Raw genomic sequence first — 16,901 nt, forward strand, 5'->3', positions numbered from 1 at the left:
CTGTCTGCTCTTATCCCTCCCTGGCTCTGGCACCTGTGGTTCGGCAGATGCAGAGTGCTCACCCTGAGCACCTCGGCCAGGGCCCCTGTCTGGGTTTCAGCTTTACACAGTCAGAGTTGAGAAAGCATGGGCTGCCTGATAGGGCAGTGGGTGGGCGAAAGCCACATCTAGTCGGGGCTTACCCCGCCAGGTTCTGGGCTGTGACAGGCGCTCTCAAGGTGAAGGCAAAGTCTCTGTGCTTGGCTCTTAAGGCCGAGCTCCTTGATGGACAGTTGCCTTCGCAGCAAGGCTCTTCTTGGCCTTCTCCTGACCCTGCGGTTCCCACAGGTTTGTGCGGGTGCTGTTTGCTCCTCAGCTCCTTCTGCTCAGATGCACATGGTGCCCCTGCCCTGGACCTGCTCCCCCTGGGGTATGTGAGAGCACGGACGGGCCTGCATGCTGTGGCTGGAGTGTCTCTGGAGTGCCTGTTAGTCCTGGCACCCGAATCCTGTCATCTTCACCTTCCTGCCAGTCCTGCAGGCTCCTCACTCAGCCACTGCCTCTAGACGACCCTCCCCTGAGCTTGCTCTACACGCCACACCTGGCGAGTTGCCCAGCGGCACCCTGACGGCATTGTCCACCCTTTTCCATCTTAAAAGTTTCTTGAATCTTTTAAATGATTGCTTGGGAAGAGGTCTTAGTGTTTTTGCTCAAGCTGTGCATCTGCTGAGTCTTCTTGGGGCAGAGGTGGCCTCCTCCCCGGCAGAGGTGGCCACTGGTCTGTGCTCTGCCCAGTACAGTGGTCGGGTGACACGCAATGAGGTGCTGCTGCTGTGCTGACAATGGCAGCCACAGCGGTGACTGGTGCTCAGAAAGGCAGATGCACTGCTTTTCAAACGCTTCCTGCTCTGTGTGATCCGTCTGGCTACTTTCCTGGTTGATGGCACTGCTGCTGCCAGGCTTGTTTCCTGTGTGAGGGGCAGTGGCCACCAGTCCTTGAGGTTGGCAGTCCTGTGTGCATGGGTTAAGCCACCCTCATATTGAAATTTCTATACTGATTTGATGAAAAAGAAGATAAAAATACCAAAAAAGGCACAGTAATCAAGTCTAGCTTATAGTGGGTGGCTGGATAAGAAAGTGCATATTTAAAACACTGAGAGGTGTAAATTTCGACGTGATAGAATGCAGCCGCGCACCCTCCAATAGATGGCGGCTCCTTCAATCGTCTGTTGAGCTCCTAGACAGATGGTCCTTCGAGTAATGAACACTCTCTTTTGAATACAGCAAGATGCCATTTGGTAAACTGATGAAGTGGCATTATTAATACATATTTCATGCAGCAACAACAAAAAATACCCAGTGGGCGTGGGTAGCTGGAGTTGAGGAAGATTCTGTGCTCCATCTTGTAGGTAACTCGTGCCTGGCCCCTTTCAGCGTCCCAACATGGGTCTCCACTTCTGCACAGGGAGGAGGACATTCCTGGCATAGCTGCCTCCGTTGGGACACTCTACCTAAGAACCCGGTCTTCCTCCCTGCACAGGACTGTCACCCACAGAGGCAGGGACATGCATGGACCAGATACAGGTGAGGGAGAAGAAGCCTAGCGCTGCTTGTTGTTCCTGTGTGACTTAGAAGACCCAGGTTCTCCTCTGGTTTGTGCCTCAGCCCCCGGGGTTTCAGGCAGCACCTGCCTCTGTTCATGCCCTAGAAAAGGGAGCTTCCACCATCACCAGTGTGTGCCTGCTTTCATCACCCAGCTGTGTCTCATGTGCGTTGGAGGCGTCTCTTGGCCTAGCACCCTTTTCCCAGGCTCATGGAGGACCAGGCTGCATCCAAGGGACGTGTGGCCTGTAGGCTGTGTGCTTTCTGAGGCTGCCGGTGGTCATCTTTCTTAATCACTCCTGCTTGCTGCTCCAGCATGTTCCCCAGGACACACAGGAAAACAGGAAAGCTGTGGTTCTGGACATGTGACTAGGCAACTCCCGTTCCATTCCCAGGGATTCCCTGCCAGCACACTGTCACCTCCTCACGAGAGGGCATTTGTCTTGTGAGGACTCTGTCCCCTACCTGGCTGCTGTGGTGTGCATGGGGCTGTCCCCCACGACTCAAGTGCCTTGGTCCTCCGTGTGGAGGCGGTGGACCCTTTGAGATGTGGGGCCCAGTGGGACATCACTGGGTACTGACCTGGGAAGGGAGTTAAGTGTCCCTTGGGGCTTGGGGTGGGCTCTCGCAGGAGCCAATTGTTATTATGGAGGCACCCTCCAGCTTCCTGCTCATCTGGGCTTGCACCACTATGGTTCCTCACCAGAGCCAGAGCTCTCAACAACTCCACGCCCTCAACTCCAGAGCTGTGGGCCAAGTGAACCTGCTTCCTGAGGACGACCCAGCCTCAGGTATTGCATTATAGTAACAGAAACCAGACTGACGAGTGAGCTCTCCCAGAAGTGACCGGGGGACACATCACTCTCCAACTGTTGTGTAATTCAGCTGTGTGTTCCGCATATAAAATTCTGGTGTGATTTGGTAGGGAGAAGAAAAGAGTTCTTTTCACTTAGAGAAATGTGTTCCTGTGGTCCAGAGGCTGCTCAGGGAACGGCTGTCTCACCCCGTGCCCTGTGGTGTGGCTGGTGTCTTGGGTCCTTTCAGAGACAGTCTGTGACCATGTGGGCAACGTCTTGTCACTCCTTGTCTGATTTGTGTGCTCTGAAGTCCACTAATGTCTTTAACTAAGTGGACTTTGAAAACAACTGCATTGTCAAGTTCTGCTTGCAGGGTTGGGATAAGCAGGTGGGAAGCAGGAGTCCCCTGGACTGGCGGGTACCCCTGCTGCCCAGCTGTGAGTGCCCCGATGCCTGGTTGTGCTCTGTGGTTGCTTCTGAGAGCAGGAAATGGCTTTCTGTTTTGTGATGGATGCATCCCTAGCCTCAGAGTCACGGCAGCACAGTTGTTGATGATGCATACCTCAGTGACACCCAGAGGAGGAAGGGACAGGACCATTCCTCAGTCTGAGTGTATGTAACTCATGTTCTGAAGTGTGTCCAGCAGCTCTGCAGCGCCCAGAGAAAGCTGTGACTTATTTGAACAGTAAGATCTTTACTTATTGGCAGGGAAGGAAGCCACCAATACAGTGACTGAAAATCACAGCTATAGAGCAGTATTGTGTAACTCCACTGCTGCCTAGCTCCAGACAGCAAGGTGATTACGTTTGGGCTGGGAAACTGGAAGCTGTGTGTATCCAGCTGCAGATGACAGTTAAGGAGAGCCTCTCTGTTCCCTGGTCTGTCCTGGGAGGAAGGACGGACTCCGGCTCCTGGGGCTGGAGTGCCAACTGGTTGCATACTGTCCTTCCTGCTCACCACTGTGCTGCGTGCGTGGACCACTGGTGTAGCCAGCAAACTAAGTTGCTGCAGCTTTGAGGGATGTAGGCTTACGGAGCCCCGTGACGTTCCTGTCATGTACTTCAGTCCAGAGTATAGCCTCAGATGGTGAGAGCGAATACAAAGTGTGTGCAGAAAGAAGCGGGAGTTAGCTAGCAGCCACTGTCTCTGTGGATGCTGCATCCTACGTGTCCTGCAGGGCACCCCTGGGACTCTGCCTGCATAGGCGCTGAGCTGTCTGGTAAAAGCCAGCAGGCCTGAGGCCTCTGGAGAAGGGGATGCGCTCTGGGATCTGCTACAGCCTGGGCGGCTGCTTTGCCTGGCGCCTGCTCCACGGCCTCTCTCCAGGAGAGGTGTGGAGATGAACCTGCAGTGTGTTGCAGGCTTCCTGTTCACAGGTGTCTGGAGCCTCTTGGTGAGGATCTGTGGGCAGGTGGCCTGTACCGCCCGCTTCAAAGTGCTGTGATTGAGGTGGAGCAGAGTGAGGAGGCCTCAGGCATTCTGGGCTTGCTTTCCTTTTGCCTGTGGTACCGGGCTATGCACGTTGGGATGCAGTCCTCTGCAGTACTGATCCTGCCGTGTCACGCGGCGGGCTTTCTGGAGAGTCACTGAAATCCTGTGTGCCTGGGCAGACTCATGGTCCTGTTGCCAGCGGGGCTGAGCCAGGTGAAGTGTAAGCTCTGAGGCTTTCACTGGTCAGCGTAGGCAGGGATGTTCGGAGCAGACGGAGATGGGCAGAGTGCCTCTGCTAGCACAGCCTGAGGTTGTGGAGGAGCGCATGCTGACAAAGTTTACCTGAAATAGCTTCTTGCAGATTCTTGGAATACTTAGCTGGTTTTCTGAGTCAGGGAATTAGTAGGCAGCAAAGCCTGATTTTTGTCATGTGCAACTACCAGTGTGTACAAACCAGTCGCCGTTCATTCATAGCCTCAGCAGACGCTTAGGGAGGAATACCCAGAGTGGAGGGGACGCAAGGTCCTGGTGGGCTCAGCTGAGCCCAAGGATGAAGACAGAGACTGCTAGGACCAAGGACATTGCTGCAGCACACATGGGGCAGACGCTTTCTGTTTGCCTAACTCCCTGGGGTTTGGCATCACTTCCTTTAGCTCAGGACCTGGCTTTCTGGACAGTGGAAAGGCTGGGGTCAGGCATTGCAGGGCCCTGCTTGCTGGGCTGAGGAGTTTGCATTCTCTTCTGTGGCAGAGAGAAATGGAAGATGTGGCAGGGTTGAAAGGACCCAGTAGGATCAGATGTGCATGTGTGAAGACCATTCTGTGATGATTATGCACCAAATATTTGAGAACTTGTGCAAATAAGTGTTTTCTATTCAGCATATCATATGATTGGATCTCCTTGAGTAGTTCTTGCGAGGTGGACCTCATACCTCTTTAAGCTTGGCATAGATGCAGCTCTGCTCGTAGGTGAAAGGTTCCATTGGGTGATTTCAGTATCGGAGGTCGGTTGGTCAGCTTACAGTTCCTATTACACATGCCTGCAGTAATCAACTTGTAAAGAAAAGATGCTTATCTGGGGCCCTGTGTTTAGAGGTTTCGTCTGTGGTCAGATGGCTCTGCTGCTTTGGGGGAGCATGTGGTAGAGCAGAACCACCTGGGTCACTGCCAGGAAGCCCACCAGGAGGCCGGGGCATGCCCCAGTGGATCGGCAGCTGTCCAGCAGGCCCGCCTCCCAGTCGTGTCTCGCGAGGGATCGCGCCATGAGCGCATGGGCCTCAGGGCAGTCAGGGTCCAGACTGCAGCGCGTTTGTAGAGCACATAAATGAAGTCTGTCCCAAGCATCTCAGAGAAACAGTTCCCAGCCTGTTCGCTAAGTTAGGAGTTTTGGAGCACTCGACTCAAAACACATTCTCTTGAGGCTCCAGAGTCACTAAAAGCCGCCTGTCCTCTGGGTTATGTGTGTCTGTACTGGGGTGGGAAGCCCGTGGGTCTTCAGGCTGTGCACAGCAGGAGTCCCCACAGTCACAGCTCGTGGGTGGTGAGGGTCCCATGTGGCTTCTCTTGGGGGATTTGAAACCAGAAGATGGGGTCCTCGCTTCCACTCTCTGCTTTTGGGAACTGGGGCAGGCAGGAGAACATGATGGTGACATGGGCCCCTGGGAAGGGAGTAGGTGCCCTGCAGGGTGGTATGCTCAGGGCCCAGGCAGAAAGACACTTTCACAGGAGCAGACATCGCCACATTGTCCTTTCCAAGTCTGTTACTGCCCCGCCATGTTGAGAAGGATGTGAGTGTTGGCAGAGTAAAGAGGCCTCTGCGCTTGGTCCTGGCCTTCCCCCCCACCCGCATGCCTGAGTCCTCCTTTTTCACCACCTCGAGACCAGTATCCTGTGGCAGGTTTCCGTGGAGGACCCCGTCTGTGCCCTGTAGTCTGGCCAGTGTTCTGGTGGGCATGGTTGCGACTGCTGCTGCCTGAGGTCACTTGGCTCAAGAGGTCACCCTAGGGTCGAGAACTTTTCTGGGAGACAGTCACAGAACAGTGATATTTTGCCAGCAGGTCCACGCCTACCTGCTCTTGACTTTGAGGACATCTCCAGTCAGTGAGTAAACAACCGATGGGCTCCAATGTCTCAGCTGGAGGCAGGCGCAGTGCCCAGAGGGGTGCTCCCAGATGCCATCTCACTGGGCCCTGTGGCCTGACAGGTGGGTCCCATGATGGTCTCTAGTTGCAGAGAGGACAGAGACCCAGGTCAGGACGTCAGGCCAAGTCACAGGGTCAGTTGGTGTAGCTATGATCCAACCTTGTGCCTGACTGTACTGCCTACCTGGGCCATTGGCCATTGTGACTCTTTCATTCCTGCTGAATGATGGGCACGAGATCAGGCTTTCAGTGGCTTTTCACTAAGAAAATCAAGGTGTGCTTGCTTCATGAAGTGCTTAGTCACGTTGTGGTTTCTAAGTTCCAGTGTGTGTTTAACGTGCAGATGGAAGACTAACCGACCACAGCAGTCCTTGGGCTGCTCTGATGTTCTTTTCTTGTGCCGTTGGTGGGCTACGTACGTGTGTGAATGTGAATATTTCTTAATTCTCTTGTTCAAAATGGGCTCTGTTCTGAGAAATGAGCCGGAGTTCATTACTGAGTGCTTGGCACGGCTAACCGCACACACGATGGAGTTACAAGATGGTACTGGTGCGGGATAGAACAACATAGTGGAACTGTCCAAATTAAAGCCTTTTTTTTTTGGATACTCGGAATTGAACCCAGGGTCACTTAACCACTGAGCCACATCCCCAGCCCTTTTGTATATTTTATTTAGAGACAGTTTCTTAGGACCTCACTAAGTTGCTGAGGCTGGCTTTGAACTCAGGATCCTCCTGTCTCAGCTTCCTGAGCCACTGGGATTACAGCTGTGTGCCACAGCGCCCAGTTTAAAGCATATTCTTTAAGACTTTTTTTTTGGGGGGGGTGGGGGGTTACTGGGGATTAAATCCAGAGGTGCTTTTACCATGAAGCTACAGCTCTAGCTTTTTTTATTTTGATGCAAAGTTGTCACTGAGTTACTGAGGCTGGCCTTGAACTTGAGCCATCAGTATTCTTAAGTATTTGGACTTGAATAGGCTTTTGATGACAGTGGTATTTGTGATGAGTTTCCAGGCAGGGGGTTTCTGCTCCCTGCCTCTGGAGTGGGATCGCTCCTGGAGGTGCAATTCTGAGCTCAGGAATAGAGCCTGCTGACTTGGCGCAGCCACCCTCTGACTGGTCCTCTTGGAGACGTAGGATGGCACTCTGAGCTGTCTCTGGGCCTGTTTGCCCCATGCCTGCTTTCAGTCCCTAGGCTCTGTGATTGATGACTGAAGAGATGAGAGGAAAGCAGCGCCCATGGCAGTGGTCCAAGAGCCTGGCAACTGTCATTTCGCCCTTGCAGCGAGAGTGTGGCCGGGGTTGTCCCTGAGCTCCTGGGTTAAGTTAGATTCTCTCCAGCTTTCCTCACCGTGTTTTATATCTGAGCAACATCAGCACATGAGATGTTGGGAAGAAGGTTTTGCCTCGTGGCGACAGAGAGAGATTTGGGGAAGTGCTGGGCAATCTTAGGTCACAGGGGCGCGGCTTTGTAGGCAACGCTGGTGTATCTTGGCCCTCGCTCTCTTAGAGCTTGGTCTGTGGGCTTCCCTGGTCTCCTTGGCTCTGACCAACTGAGGGGCTAGAAGTGATCCCACCAGGTTAGTCCCCAGTGTGTACCTTTGCTTCTGTGAATTCTGTCCTGCCTGGCTGCAGAACCTCCCCCTTAGGAGAAAGTCCCTTGAAATGTCAACGTTTGTAATTTTGATGGGACATTGAATCTCCTTTCTGTGGAGCATCTCAAGCTTCTGTTCAATGTATATAAATTCAGCAGCCCTGGTTACTGGTAGTAATTCTTTGCTGCTTTTCAACATTTATAATGCACGCATCATGAGGAACTTGCTGGAGGAAGGCTCACCATACGTGCAGAGTTCCTCCCCATGAAGCGTACTGCATAGACGGGAACCTGGAGAAGGCCCTGCAGTGACGTGGGACAGAGCCCCAGGTGCAAGTTGAATGCCAGTCCTTTAGGTGTACAGCGACTGACCTGAATAGGGAACAAGTTGTACTTGAGAACTGAGGATATAAAATGTATATCTGGAGAATTTTCTACAGAACTTTTGTTTTTCTCAGACTTGCTTCCTGACGTTTCGGTTTTGTAGAAAAACCGTTTTGCCGATAAAGAGCATTAAAATTCAAACTTCTGTTAGTGTTTCATACTAACACGTTTTTCAATCAAACCAGGAAAATGTGAAAACAGATTTATAATGGAAATGTCGATGCAGTTTGAGCTGAAGCCAGACACTCAGGAGGGAGACTAGGTTAAGTTGAGAGGCTCACAGACACTACATGGCAGCTTTGGGGGCTCCTGTCCCCGTGTTCCCAGGTGCTGGTGTGCTTTCTGTTGGAGCCTGGCTTTGGATCCTTTCAACTCTTTGGGGAGCTCTTTCATCTGCCTGTGACCAGTGGGCCCAAGGTGTACTGCATGGGTCTGGCTGCGGGGTGTGGGTCTGGGCACACACTGCTGCGGGAACATGTGTGGTAGGCCACCCATCTCGCCTTGTGTGTTCATGGGTGTAAATCACAGTTATAGACCGTGTGTCCTAACTGGCACTCCCAGTTAGGACAGATTAATTCCATGAGTCAAAGCCTGCATGCTCCATGCCACGGTTCAGAGGTGGTGAGAGTCTTGAGGTCAAGGGGAGCTGTGTTCGAGACGTGTTGATGGGCGTGTTGGCTGCATGGCCGGATGTGAGCGCCCAGGCAGCCTTCCTGGCATCCAGTACCATGGGGCTGCTCTGCAGGTGCTAGCAGGGCCTCGTGTGAGTGTGGGGGCACGCGGTGTGGCTCCTGCTGAGGCCTCAGCTCCACACGGCTCACCAGTGCCACCCTCTCCTGCCTTCTCGCTCAGCTCTGCTAACCGTCAAGGTTTTGATTTTTATGAAGTCCAGTTACAGTTGCTTCTTTCTGTTGCCTGTGCTTGTGGCGCCATAGCCAAGTCCAGGGTCCTGGAGCCTTCTCTTGGAGTTCTTGGTTCTTGCGTTCATGCTAGGTCTGTGGTCCACTCAATTTGGGCAGCAGAGTTGGTAGGCTCCGTGGAATCCAAGCCCAGTGAATCAGACATGCTCCAGAAGACGGAGGGCTGTTCTCTTGTTCCTCTGTTGTCACTGTCTCTGATTCCAGGGATGCATCCCATAATGGCTGTACTGTGTAGGAAATTCCATCACCCAGCGTTGGCCTGGATGCTCCGCACGGGAGTGTGGGCTGTGCGTCTACATGATCTGTGTTGTGGAGCACTCCTCTGCTCGTTCCAGGCCCCTGCTATGAGACCATGTGGGTCACGCCCACGGCCACACCAACACCTTCCTACCGAGGGGAGGGCTGCTGTCCTGGTCCACCCACCGCTGGGTGTCGGGGTCTCAGCTTCCAGTTGAACTACCTGAGAGGCAAGGGAAACAGGTTTGATCACGCCTTTCTTAGCGTCGCTGTTTTCAGAAGACGTAGAGTTGCTTTTCTGAATTAGAACATCAGACGTATGCTGGGAAAATATAAAATACCGTCAATGTTTTGTCTCATCAGAGACAGAATGAATGAGAAGAAAAACATTTTTAAATAAGAGTTGATCACCTTGTTTCTGCCAGGTCAGCCGCAAAGTTAACGTCTCGCAGGTGTCTTTTGTTTTATCCAGCATGTTTGATGAAACACTTGTGGCACAGTGACGTACAAAACTTACTCTGAAATGCCAAATCCCTAAGGACCCTTCCCACTCTTGGGGGTCTCTAAGGTGTGATTTGATCGTGAGTGGTGGGTTGGAAAAGGCCTTGCCAATGCCCTGTGTTGGCCCACATGGAATGCTGCACCCATGACTGCTGCTGCTCTTGTAGCCGATGCAGCCTGTCAGGGTGGCCGCCGTTAGGCTGGGCTGTGTGACATCACTGTGGCTGTGGCTGAGGGGCAAGGCTGCTGGCCTGGAGTGTGGGTCAGCCGTGGTGGGAGAGGGGAACACGTTGGATTGACAGGTGTTGCAGGATCATGGAGGAGGCCCTCTGCCCCAGAGCATGTGACTGCAGGTGTCCTAGGAAGGCCCTTGAGTGTATGGAAGGCTCTGTGTGTGGGTTCTGGCCAGTCTCTCAGGGGATAATGCTCCAGAGAGGAGAGGTGGCAGCAGCACTGTGGAGACCTGAGTCTTTGACAGTTTAGGGGAATTGATGTGGGCAGAAGCAGGAGCAGAAGGCAAGAAGCCAGACCACAGAATCTGTTGACCCTGAACTTCATCAATGCTAATATCTGTTTCCTATCTTAACATAGGTGAAGAGAATACCCCTGGTCAGCTGTCTGGAGGAATGCTGTTGGAAAGTAGAGGCAACCGAGTTGTCAACAGACGAGAAGTGGGTTGGCTTGGAGAAACTGAACTCAAAGGACTTTGATTGCTTTTGGTGATGAAGAGAAAATAGCCCGGGCCTTTATGTGCCTATATTCTAGAGTTGCAAATGGCAGTGAAAGTGAGTTTACAGCAGTCTTCCTGGTGATGCTCAGCTTCTCACCAAGATGGACATGAGTGACCCAAGACAGCCACCAGCAGAGAAGCCCAAACTTGGCAGAGCCCCTTCCCAGTTCATGGGCCCTCCTAGAATCATGCAGTCAGATGATTATTTTGCTCGGAAATTTAAAGCCATCAATGGCAACATGGGACCTGCTGCTTCCTTGAATGCCTCGAGTTCTAGCGAGAGTGGTGGTGGACCTGCCAGCAGTACCCCAGCCATGCCCAAAATGGGCGTGAGAGCCAGAGTGTCTGAGTGGCCACCTAAAAAGGACTGCCCCAAGGAGCCACCCTGCAAGACACTGTGGGACAGCCGGTCTCAGAGCAGCCACGAGAGTGTGACATCCATTCTGCAGAACGGGCAGAATGACCAGGGCGAGGGGCATCAGGGGGAGCAGCTTGACCTGGGCTTGGTGGAGGCCAAGTACACCATCGGAGACATCTTTGTTCATTCTCCCCAAAGAGGGCTGCACCCCATAAGGCAGAGAAGCAACAGTGATGTCACCATCAGTGATATTGATGCCGAGGACGTCTTGGACCAGCGTGCGGTCAACCCCAACACTGGGGCGGCCCTGCACAGGGAGTATGGAAGCACATCGTCCATCGACAGGCAGGGCCTCTCTGGAGAAAGCTTCTTTGCTATGCTACGAGGCTATCGCATGGACAATTATGACCCCAAAGCAATGGTCCCGCTTGGGTTCCCTGAGTTTTTCCCCTGTGATTCTGCAATCTCCCCCAGCCTGCAGGCAGCAGCCCAGATTTCTCGGGGAGAGTTTGTCCGCATCTCAGGATTGGACTACGTGGACAGTGCGCTCCTGGTGGGGAGGGACAGGGACAAGCCTTTCAAGCGCAGGTTGAAATCAGAGTCAGTGGAAACCTCCCTCTTTCGGAAGCTGCGGACCGTCAAGAGTGAGCATGAGACCTTCAAGTTCGTGTCTGACCTGGAGGACGGCCGCCTGGACAAGGTTGTCCGCCCTTGGAACTGCCAGCGGTGCTTCGCACATTATGATGTGCAGAGCGTCCTGTTCAACATCAATGAAGCCATGGCCACTAGGGCCAACGTGGGGAGACGGAAGAACACCACCACGGGGGCCTCGGCCGCCTCGCAGACCCAGGCGCCTGCAGGCCAGGCGGGCGGCTGCGAGTCCCCTCTGGGAAGCAAGGAGGACCTAAACTCGAAGGAGAATCTGGACGCTGATGAGGGGGACGGGAAGAGCAATGACCTGGTTCTCAGCTGCCCTTACTTCAGAAACGAGACAGGTGGGGAGGGCGACCGGCGCATTGCACTGTCTCGAGCCAGCTCAGCCTCGCTGGGCTCCAGTGAGAGCTGCTCCTTTGAGTCCTCCCTGAGTTCCCACTGCACCAATGCGGGCGTCTCTGTCTTGGAGGTGCCACGGGAAAACCAGCCCGTCCACAGGGAGAAGGTCAAGCGCTACATCATAGAGCACGTAGACCTTGGGGCCTACTATTACCGCAAGTTCTTCTACGGGAAAGGTAGGAGCCCGGCTGGCTGCGGTGTGCCCGGGGTGAGTCCTCAGGCCAGCGTGGCCTGCTTTTCACCGGAGCAGGTCCCTCCGGGTTTGGAAGCCCCGGCCCAATGGGCCTGGGCATGTCCTTGTCTCCGTCATTGTTGCTGCTTTTGAAATCCAGCTCTGCCTTCGTTGATTGATGATCCCCAGTGTGGAAGAGCCTTCTTTCTCTGTCCCTTGTCTGTCTCTGTCTCTCTCTGTGTAACTCTGTGTCTGTCATTCTGTGTGGCTGTTGCTCTGTGTCTTGCTTTGTCTTATCTTGGTCTGTCTGTCTCACTCCATCTCAGTCTCACCATGCCTGTCCCTTCCCGTCTGTGCGTATCACATCTGTCAGACTGAACTTACTCTTCACCCTTTTAATAAGCCTTTCCTGACAGGCTCTGTGCGTGGACAGTTCTGTGGCTTTTCCTGCTCCGGTCTTCCCTGTATTTTGCTTCCACCATGTTGCTTCGTGTACTGGACATGCCAGACCCTGTTGAAAGGACATGTGGGTTAGCATGATAGACAGGTGGAGTTTCTTTGTAGTTTTGTGATTGGTTTCATATATTAAGAAACAATTCCCTTGTGGTATTGTTTTTAAAACTCACCAGTCCCTGGTAAGATGAATTATTTTGCTTTGGTTTGCATCTTTAGGCTGGAAGGGTACCTCCTTCAGAGGGCATGTAGAGTCCTTGGTTATTGGGTTCCACGGGTGGCCAAGCACCTGGCAGCAGCATGCAGTGTCTCCCATGTCCTCCTGCTTGGTGCAGCGGGTCCCTCGTCCCTTCCTTCTTTCTTGGGGTTCTACTTGTCTGTGGTCTCCACCTGCCACCCCTCTGCCCACAGGTGCTGCCTGGCAGAGCCTTCGTGCCTAGCGAATGCACTGCTCTGTTCTGAGCACTTGCAGTTTTGGACTCTGGGGGCTTCCCTTGCTAGGGGTTGGTGTCACTCAGACCTCAGCAGGGCCTCGGGCCCCTTACAGCCCTGCAGTCACATGGACCCTTTCCCCAGGGATGACCGGAGTAGGAGAAGTCATTTGCCAGATAAGTTGCAGTTATAACATTGTTTCCCCCTTCTGCGTACCGATATTGCCTATCACCCATCACCACGCTATCGCTAAGTCATGTAGGTCAGAAACGGTCACAGATCTGGGTGAGCAGCAAAGCTGAGCAAGCTGACATTCGCCCTGTGACATAGTGGTCACTGTGCCCAGAAGCGGTGGCTGAGCGGTGCTGCCACAGTCTTGGTCCCACTATGGCCCTTCTGCGATGGTGCTCACTGTTGTGCTGTGTTCCAGTGGCGGAGCCCAGGAACCTTTGGCCTGTCCTCGGCCTGTGTAGTAATGAGCCGTGACACGGGGCAGTCCAGGTGTGACTCAGGGCTGGTCTCTGGGGGGAAGTTGGTTGCTTCTGAAAGGGAGGCCCTGGAGCAGTGGGCTTCTTGTAAAGACTGCTTTTGTTGATGAACTGTGGCTTCCAGTGCTGACCTTGAGGTTGAGCCTCCTAGGCTTCTAGTGCTCAAGATCCCCAGGTAGCTGATGTCAGAACATCATTGTAGATATTCTGCACATGCTTGGTGCCAGTGACTCTCTCTCACGCCCCAAAGTGCATTTGGAAGGAGGAGCTGATGTTGATTGGGTCGCCTCCCTTGGGTTCATAGTGTTCTCAGGAATGCTCCAGGGGTCTCTGGTTGCTATGTGCTCTCCCTGCTCCTGTGATTGCTCTTTGTCGTTATTCTTTTAAATTCTGATCTGTCATCCTTTTTAAATTTTTTTAAAGCCAACATACTTTTTCCACATTTATTAGTTGGTGCATTTTATTTGTACGTTTTAGTTGAGGGTGATCTATGACTTCCTGATGACCTTTCCTCTGTAAGTGACATTTCTTTTGCTTTTTCTGATTTGCTTAGAATTTTTGAGGGCATTGGAAATGACATCAGACTTGTTAGATTTGAATGTGAAATAAAAAAATTAATAAGCTTCAAAGAAGAATCTGTGGCGATGCCTGTGACTCAGGACAAGTGGACGCAGACGTCCAGGGCCGAGGTGATCCTCTCTGGGCCAGGGCTTGGCTGAGGCCCCAACCCAGGCCTCCTCTGTGAGGCCTGCATGAGCGGGGAGTGGGCAGCAGTCTCTGCTTGTCTGCAGGGTTCTGTGGCTCTGCACTGGGCCAGGAGGGGCCCACACACCATGCTCCAGTGCAGCTGTGTGCCTGGTGTGATTGAAGGTTTCCTGCTTCTTCTGGTCCCTATGTGGTTCCCAGTCCCCAATTGGTCAGGTGCTTAGGCCAAGGCTGCCTCCAGCCTCCAGAGCAGCAGCCCATGGTAGCCTCGCCCCATTCCCAGCCGTGTCAAACAGCTGGTGGGGCCCTTCTGTCTGCAGGCTCTGGAGTCATGGGACGCCTGGCACAGACTGGCCCTGCTGCTGTGTGGCAGATGCCTCCTGCTGTGCTTCGTCCCTTCCCAACATTGAGTGCCTCTCTTCAGAAACTGGCTCCCAGAGGTCTTTCTGAACACGTTTTATTTGTCTTGTGTTCTCTGTGTAACTTCATTTCAAAAGCATGATATGGCTCTCTGTCTCTGGGAGATGTTTAAGGTGTGAACTTAAGTAAGGCAGCCGCTCATTAGAGGCCTCTGGTGTGGAAGGGCTGCTATTTATGGCAGGGCATCCTCGGGGATCCCTAGGGATTTGTGGGGGCCGTGGCTTGCCATTGTGAGCTGTATGTGGTGTGGCTTGTCCAGGCAGGTCCCCCTGTACCCTTCAGTGAAAGGGCTTGGGGAGCAGAGCTGCGATAGGTCCCGTCCCTTCCTCTGCTGGCAGTGGCCATTTGCTGCCCTACTGTTCTTGAGGGAGCCCCTGGTGAAGATGTGGTCCACTCTGCTCTGAGCTGTGCCTTGGTGGAACAGAGGGTGGCAAGTAGATCAGACCTTGAGCATCCACGTGCCCAGAATTGGGCGGCAGGGCAATGTACTGGGCCTGTTGGGCAGGACAGCTGGACGTCGTGCATGTTGAGGTGCGAGGTGTTGAGGCCCTCATACTGCCTCCTGAGTCTTGGAGCTCTACGCTGCCACATGGGACAAGCTCCAGGGGAAAGCCCATCGTACCCGCTGCCCTGGCTTTTCCCCACCTCACTCCCTGCAGTTGGGCCTTTGGTGATGGCTTTGTTGAACCGCCTTAGGGTTCCCACGTGCTCCCCTCCACTGTGGCTTCAGACGGGGGAGGCCGCAGGATGGCAGTGGCAGCTCCTTCCTGCGCTGCATCGCAGGCTCACTGTGGGGTGCTGGAGGTGAGGGCAGTGTTTACTTTTCATGCCAGCTTTACTGAGCGCGCTCTGCCACCATTCCTTCTGAACCTCCACAAGAACTGCATGAGGAGGTGGCACAACTGGGTACGTGGTTTAGGGTGTCCTGTGTGAGCACGTTCCCAGCTCCCTGAATGACCCTAAGTTAGCCTCTCTGCCAGATTCATTCTGAGGATTTCCCCTAACAAGTCCACAAGAAGAAGCAGGCCTGGTCTGCAGCCCTTACAGGGTCCCTTACGGGAGCTTGGCAGGGCTCCTGTGTGCCCAGCTTTCAAGTTGAGATTGTCTTTCTGTGTTGGCTACAAAACAGTGTTCCCCAGAGGACCTTCTTCATCTACTTGTGCCTTAGTGGCTTCACTGGTCTTCTGGGCCCAGGGCAGCTCAGGACTCTTTGCAGGAAGCTTCCAGAAAAACATTTCTAGCTGCTGCCCAGTGCATTGAGGCCTCTCGGGAGCTGCAGCCCTGTCATTCCCACAGGATGCACCTGGCCCTCTCGGGTCCCTTTCTGCCCCAGGGTGTGAGCCCTGGTGCTCTGGAGGCCCCACCCCACTGTGAGCAGATCCCTTTGGGGGTCTGTGAGGGTGCTGGGTCTTGCCAGGCTTCCTTTCTGGGCACGCTTCAGCTCTGCTGTTCCCAGCCCTGCGCCTTCACATGGCTTCTCTTGACCCCTCTTCTTCAGTGCTAGCCTTCGCCGTGTTAGCCCCTCACTGCAGGACAGTGCCCACCAATCTGCTCCAGGAGCCACTGAAAACAGAAGGCTCCCCTGGAACTTGGGAGTGGCCCTTTTGCCTCTGTGGCGCCAGCTTCTGTTTTGTGGCTGGGATTATCTTTTGCCATTAGACACAATTGTTTGCTGTAACTTTTAGTTGGAGGTCTACTCCTGGGAGTCGGAGGCCTGTGTGTGTGGGGGGGGGTCCTTGGTACTCAGGCACCACTCAGGGTGTTGTGTGCACCAGGATTCACATCCCAGAAGCTTTTGGGACAGTCCTTGAACTCGGGCTGGCGCCTGCCTGCCACACAGCTTGCCCCAGGGTTTCTCTAACAGGTAACGGTTCTCCCTGGGAAGAGACCACTGCCCACCCACTGGTGCAGGCTACAAAGGGTGGCCATTTGTTTGAATGGTTTAGAGATGGGGAGAAGCAGAGCAGTACGTGGGGTGGCCCGGGAACATGTCCGATGGTACTGCTACCCTTTCCAAGCACAGTCCCTCCTATGTCCCTGAGATGGCAGCTACAGGACGGAACACACCTTTACGTACAGATGGGCCTCACTGCTGACTGGCGCATGCTTTGAGTTTCATGCCTGGTGGCTTTTTCTTTCTGTTTTATACAGTCACTGACAAAAATTAATAGGCAGTTGGACACTATTAAATTCACACGGTTGAACGGAGTGCCATCTAACAATGGGACTATTCTGAGAAATAAAATCTTCCCTCAGAGGACATAATCACATCTGCATTCAGCCTGTCTCCCGGCCAGTATTGCCGTCACAAACAGAGGTCCCATTGAGTCCTGGGGGCTCCTAGCCAGGTGATTGCCCAGCTGCATGTGGGACTCAGCCCTGTGGGCCGTGTAGGTGACATAAGACCCCTGCAGGGTGCAGTTGGGGCCTGGCTGTGCCATCCACTGTGGCATGTAGGACCCCATGAAGGGCCAAGCACCACCAGGCCTGTTGACCTGGCCTGAA

At 53.7% G+C, this 16,901-nt stretch overlaps 1 protein-coding gene across 2 annotated transcripts in view; it reads left to right on the forward strand.

Annotated features, from left to right (window-relative positions):
- The window catches only part of Sipa1l2 (signal induced proliferation associated 1 like 2), a 138,757-nt gene that overhangs the window by 50,059 nt on the left and 71,797 nt on the right, over positions 1 to 16,901 (forward strand). For both annotated transcript variants that reach the window (XM_046432069.2, XM_046432068.2), the window contains exon 2: positions 10,177 to 11,902. In XM_046432069.2, coding sequence (XP_046288025.1) covers positions 10,417 to 11,902 — 1,486 coding nt within the window. In that variant the 5' untranslated portion in view covers positions 10,177 to 10,416. The remainder of the gene's footprint in view (positions 1 to 10,176; positions 11,903 to 16,901) is intronic.

Source organism: Marmota monax, unplaced genomic scaffold (genome assembly GCF_021218885.2).
Source record: "Marmota monax isolate L192 unplaced genomic scaffold, Marmota_monax_Labrador192_F-V1.1 WCK01_AAM20220418_F8-fsc00071, whole genome shotgun sequence".
Taxonomy (NCBI): Eukaryota; Metazoa; Chordata; class Mammalia; order Rodentia; family Sciuridae; genus Marmota; species Marmota monax.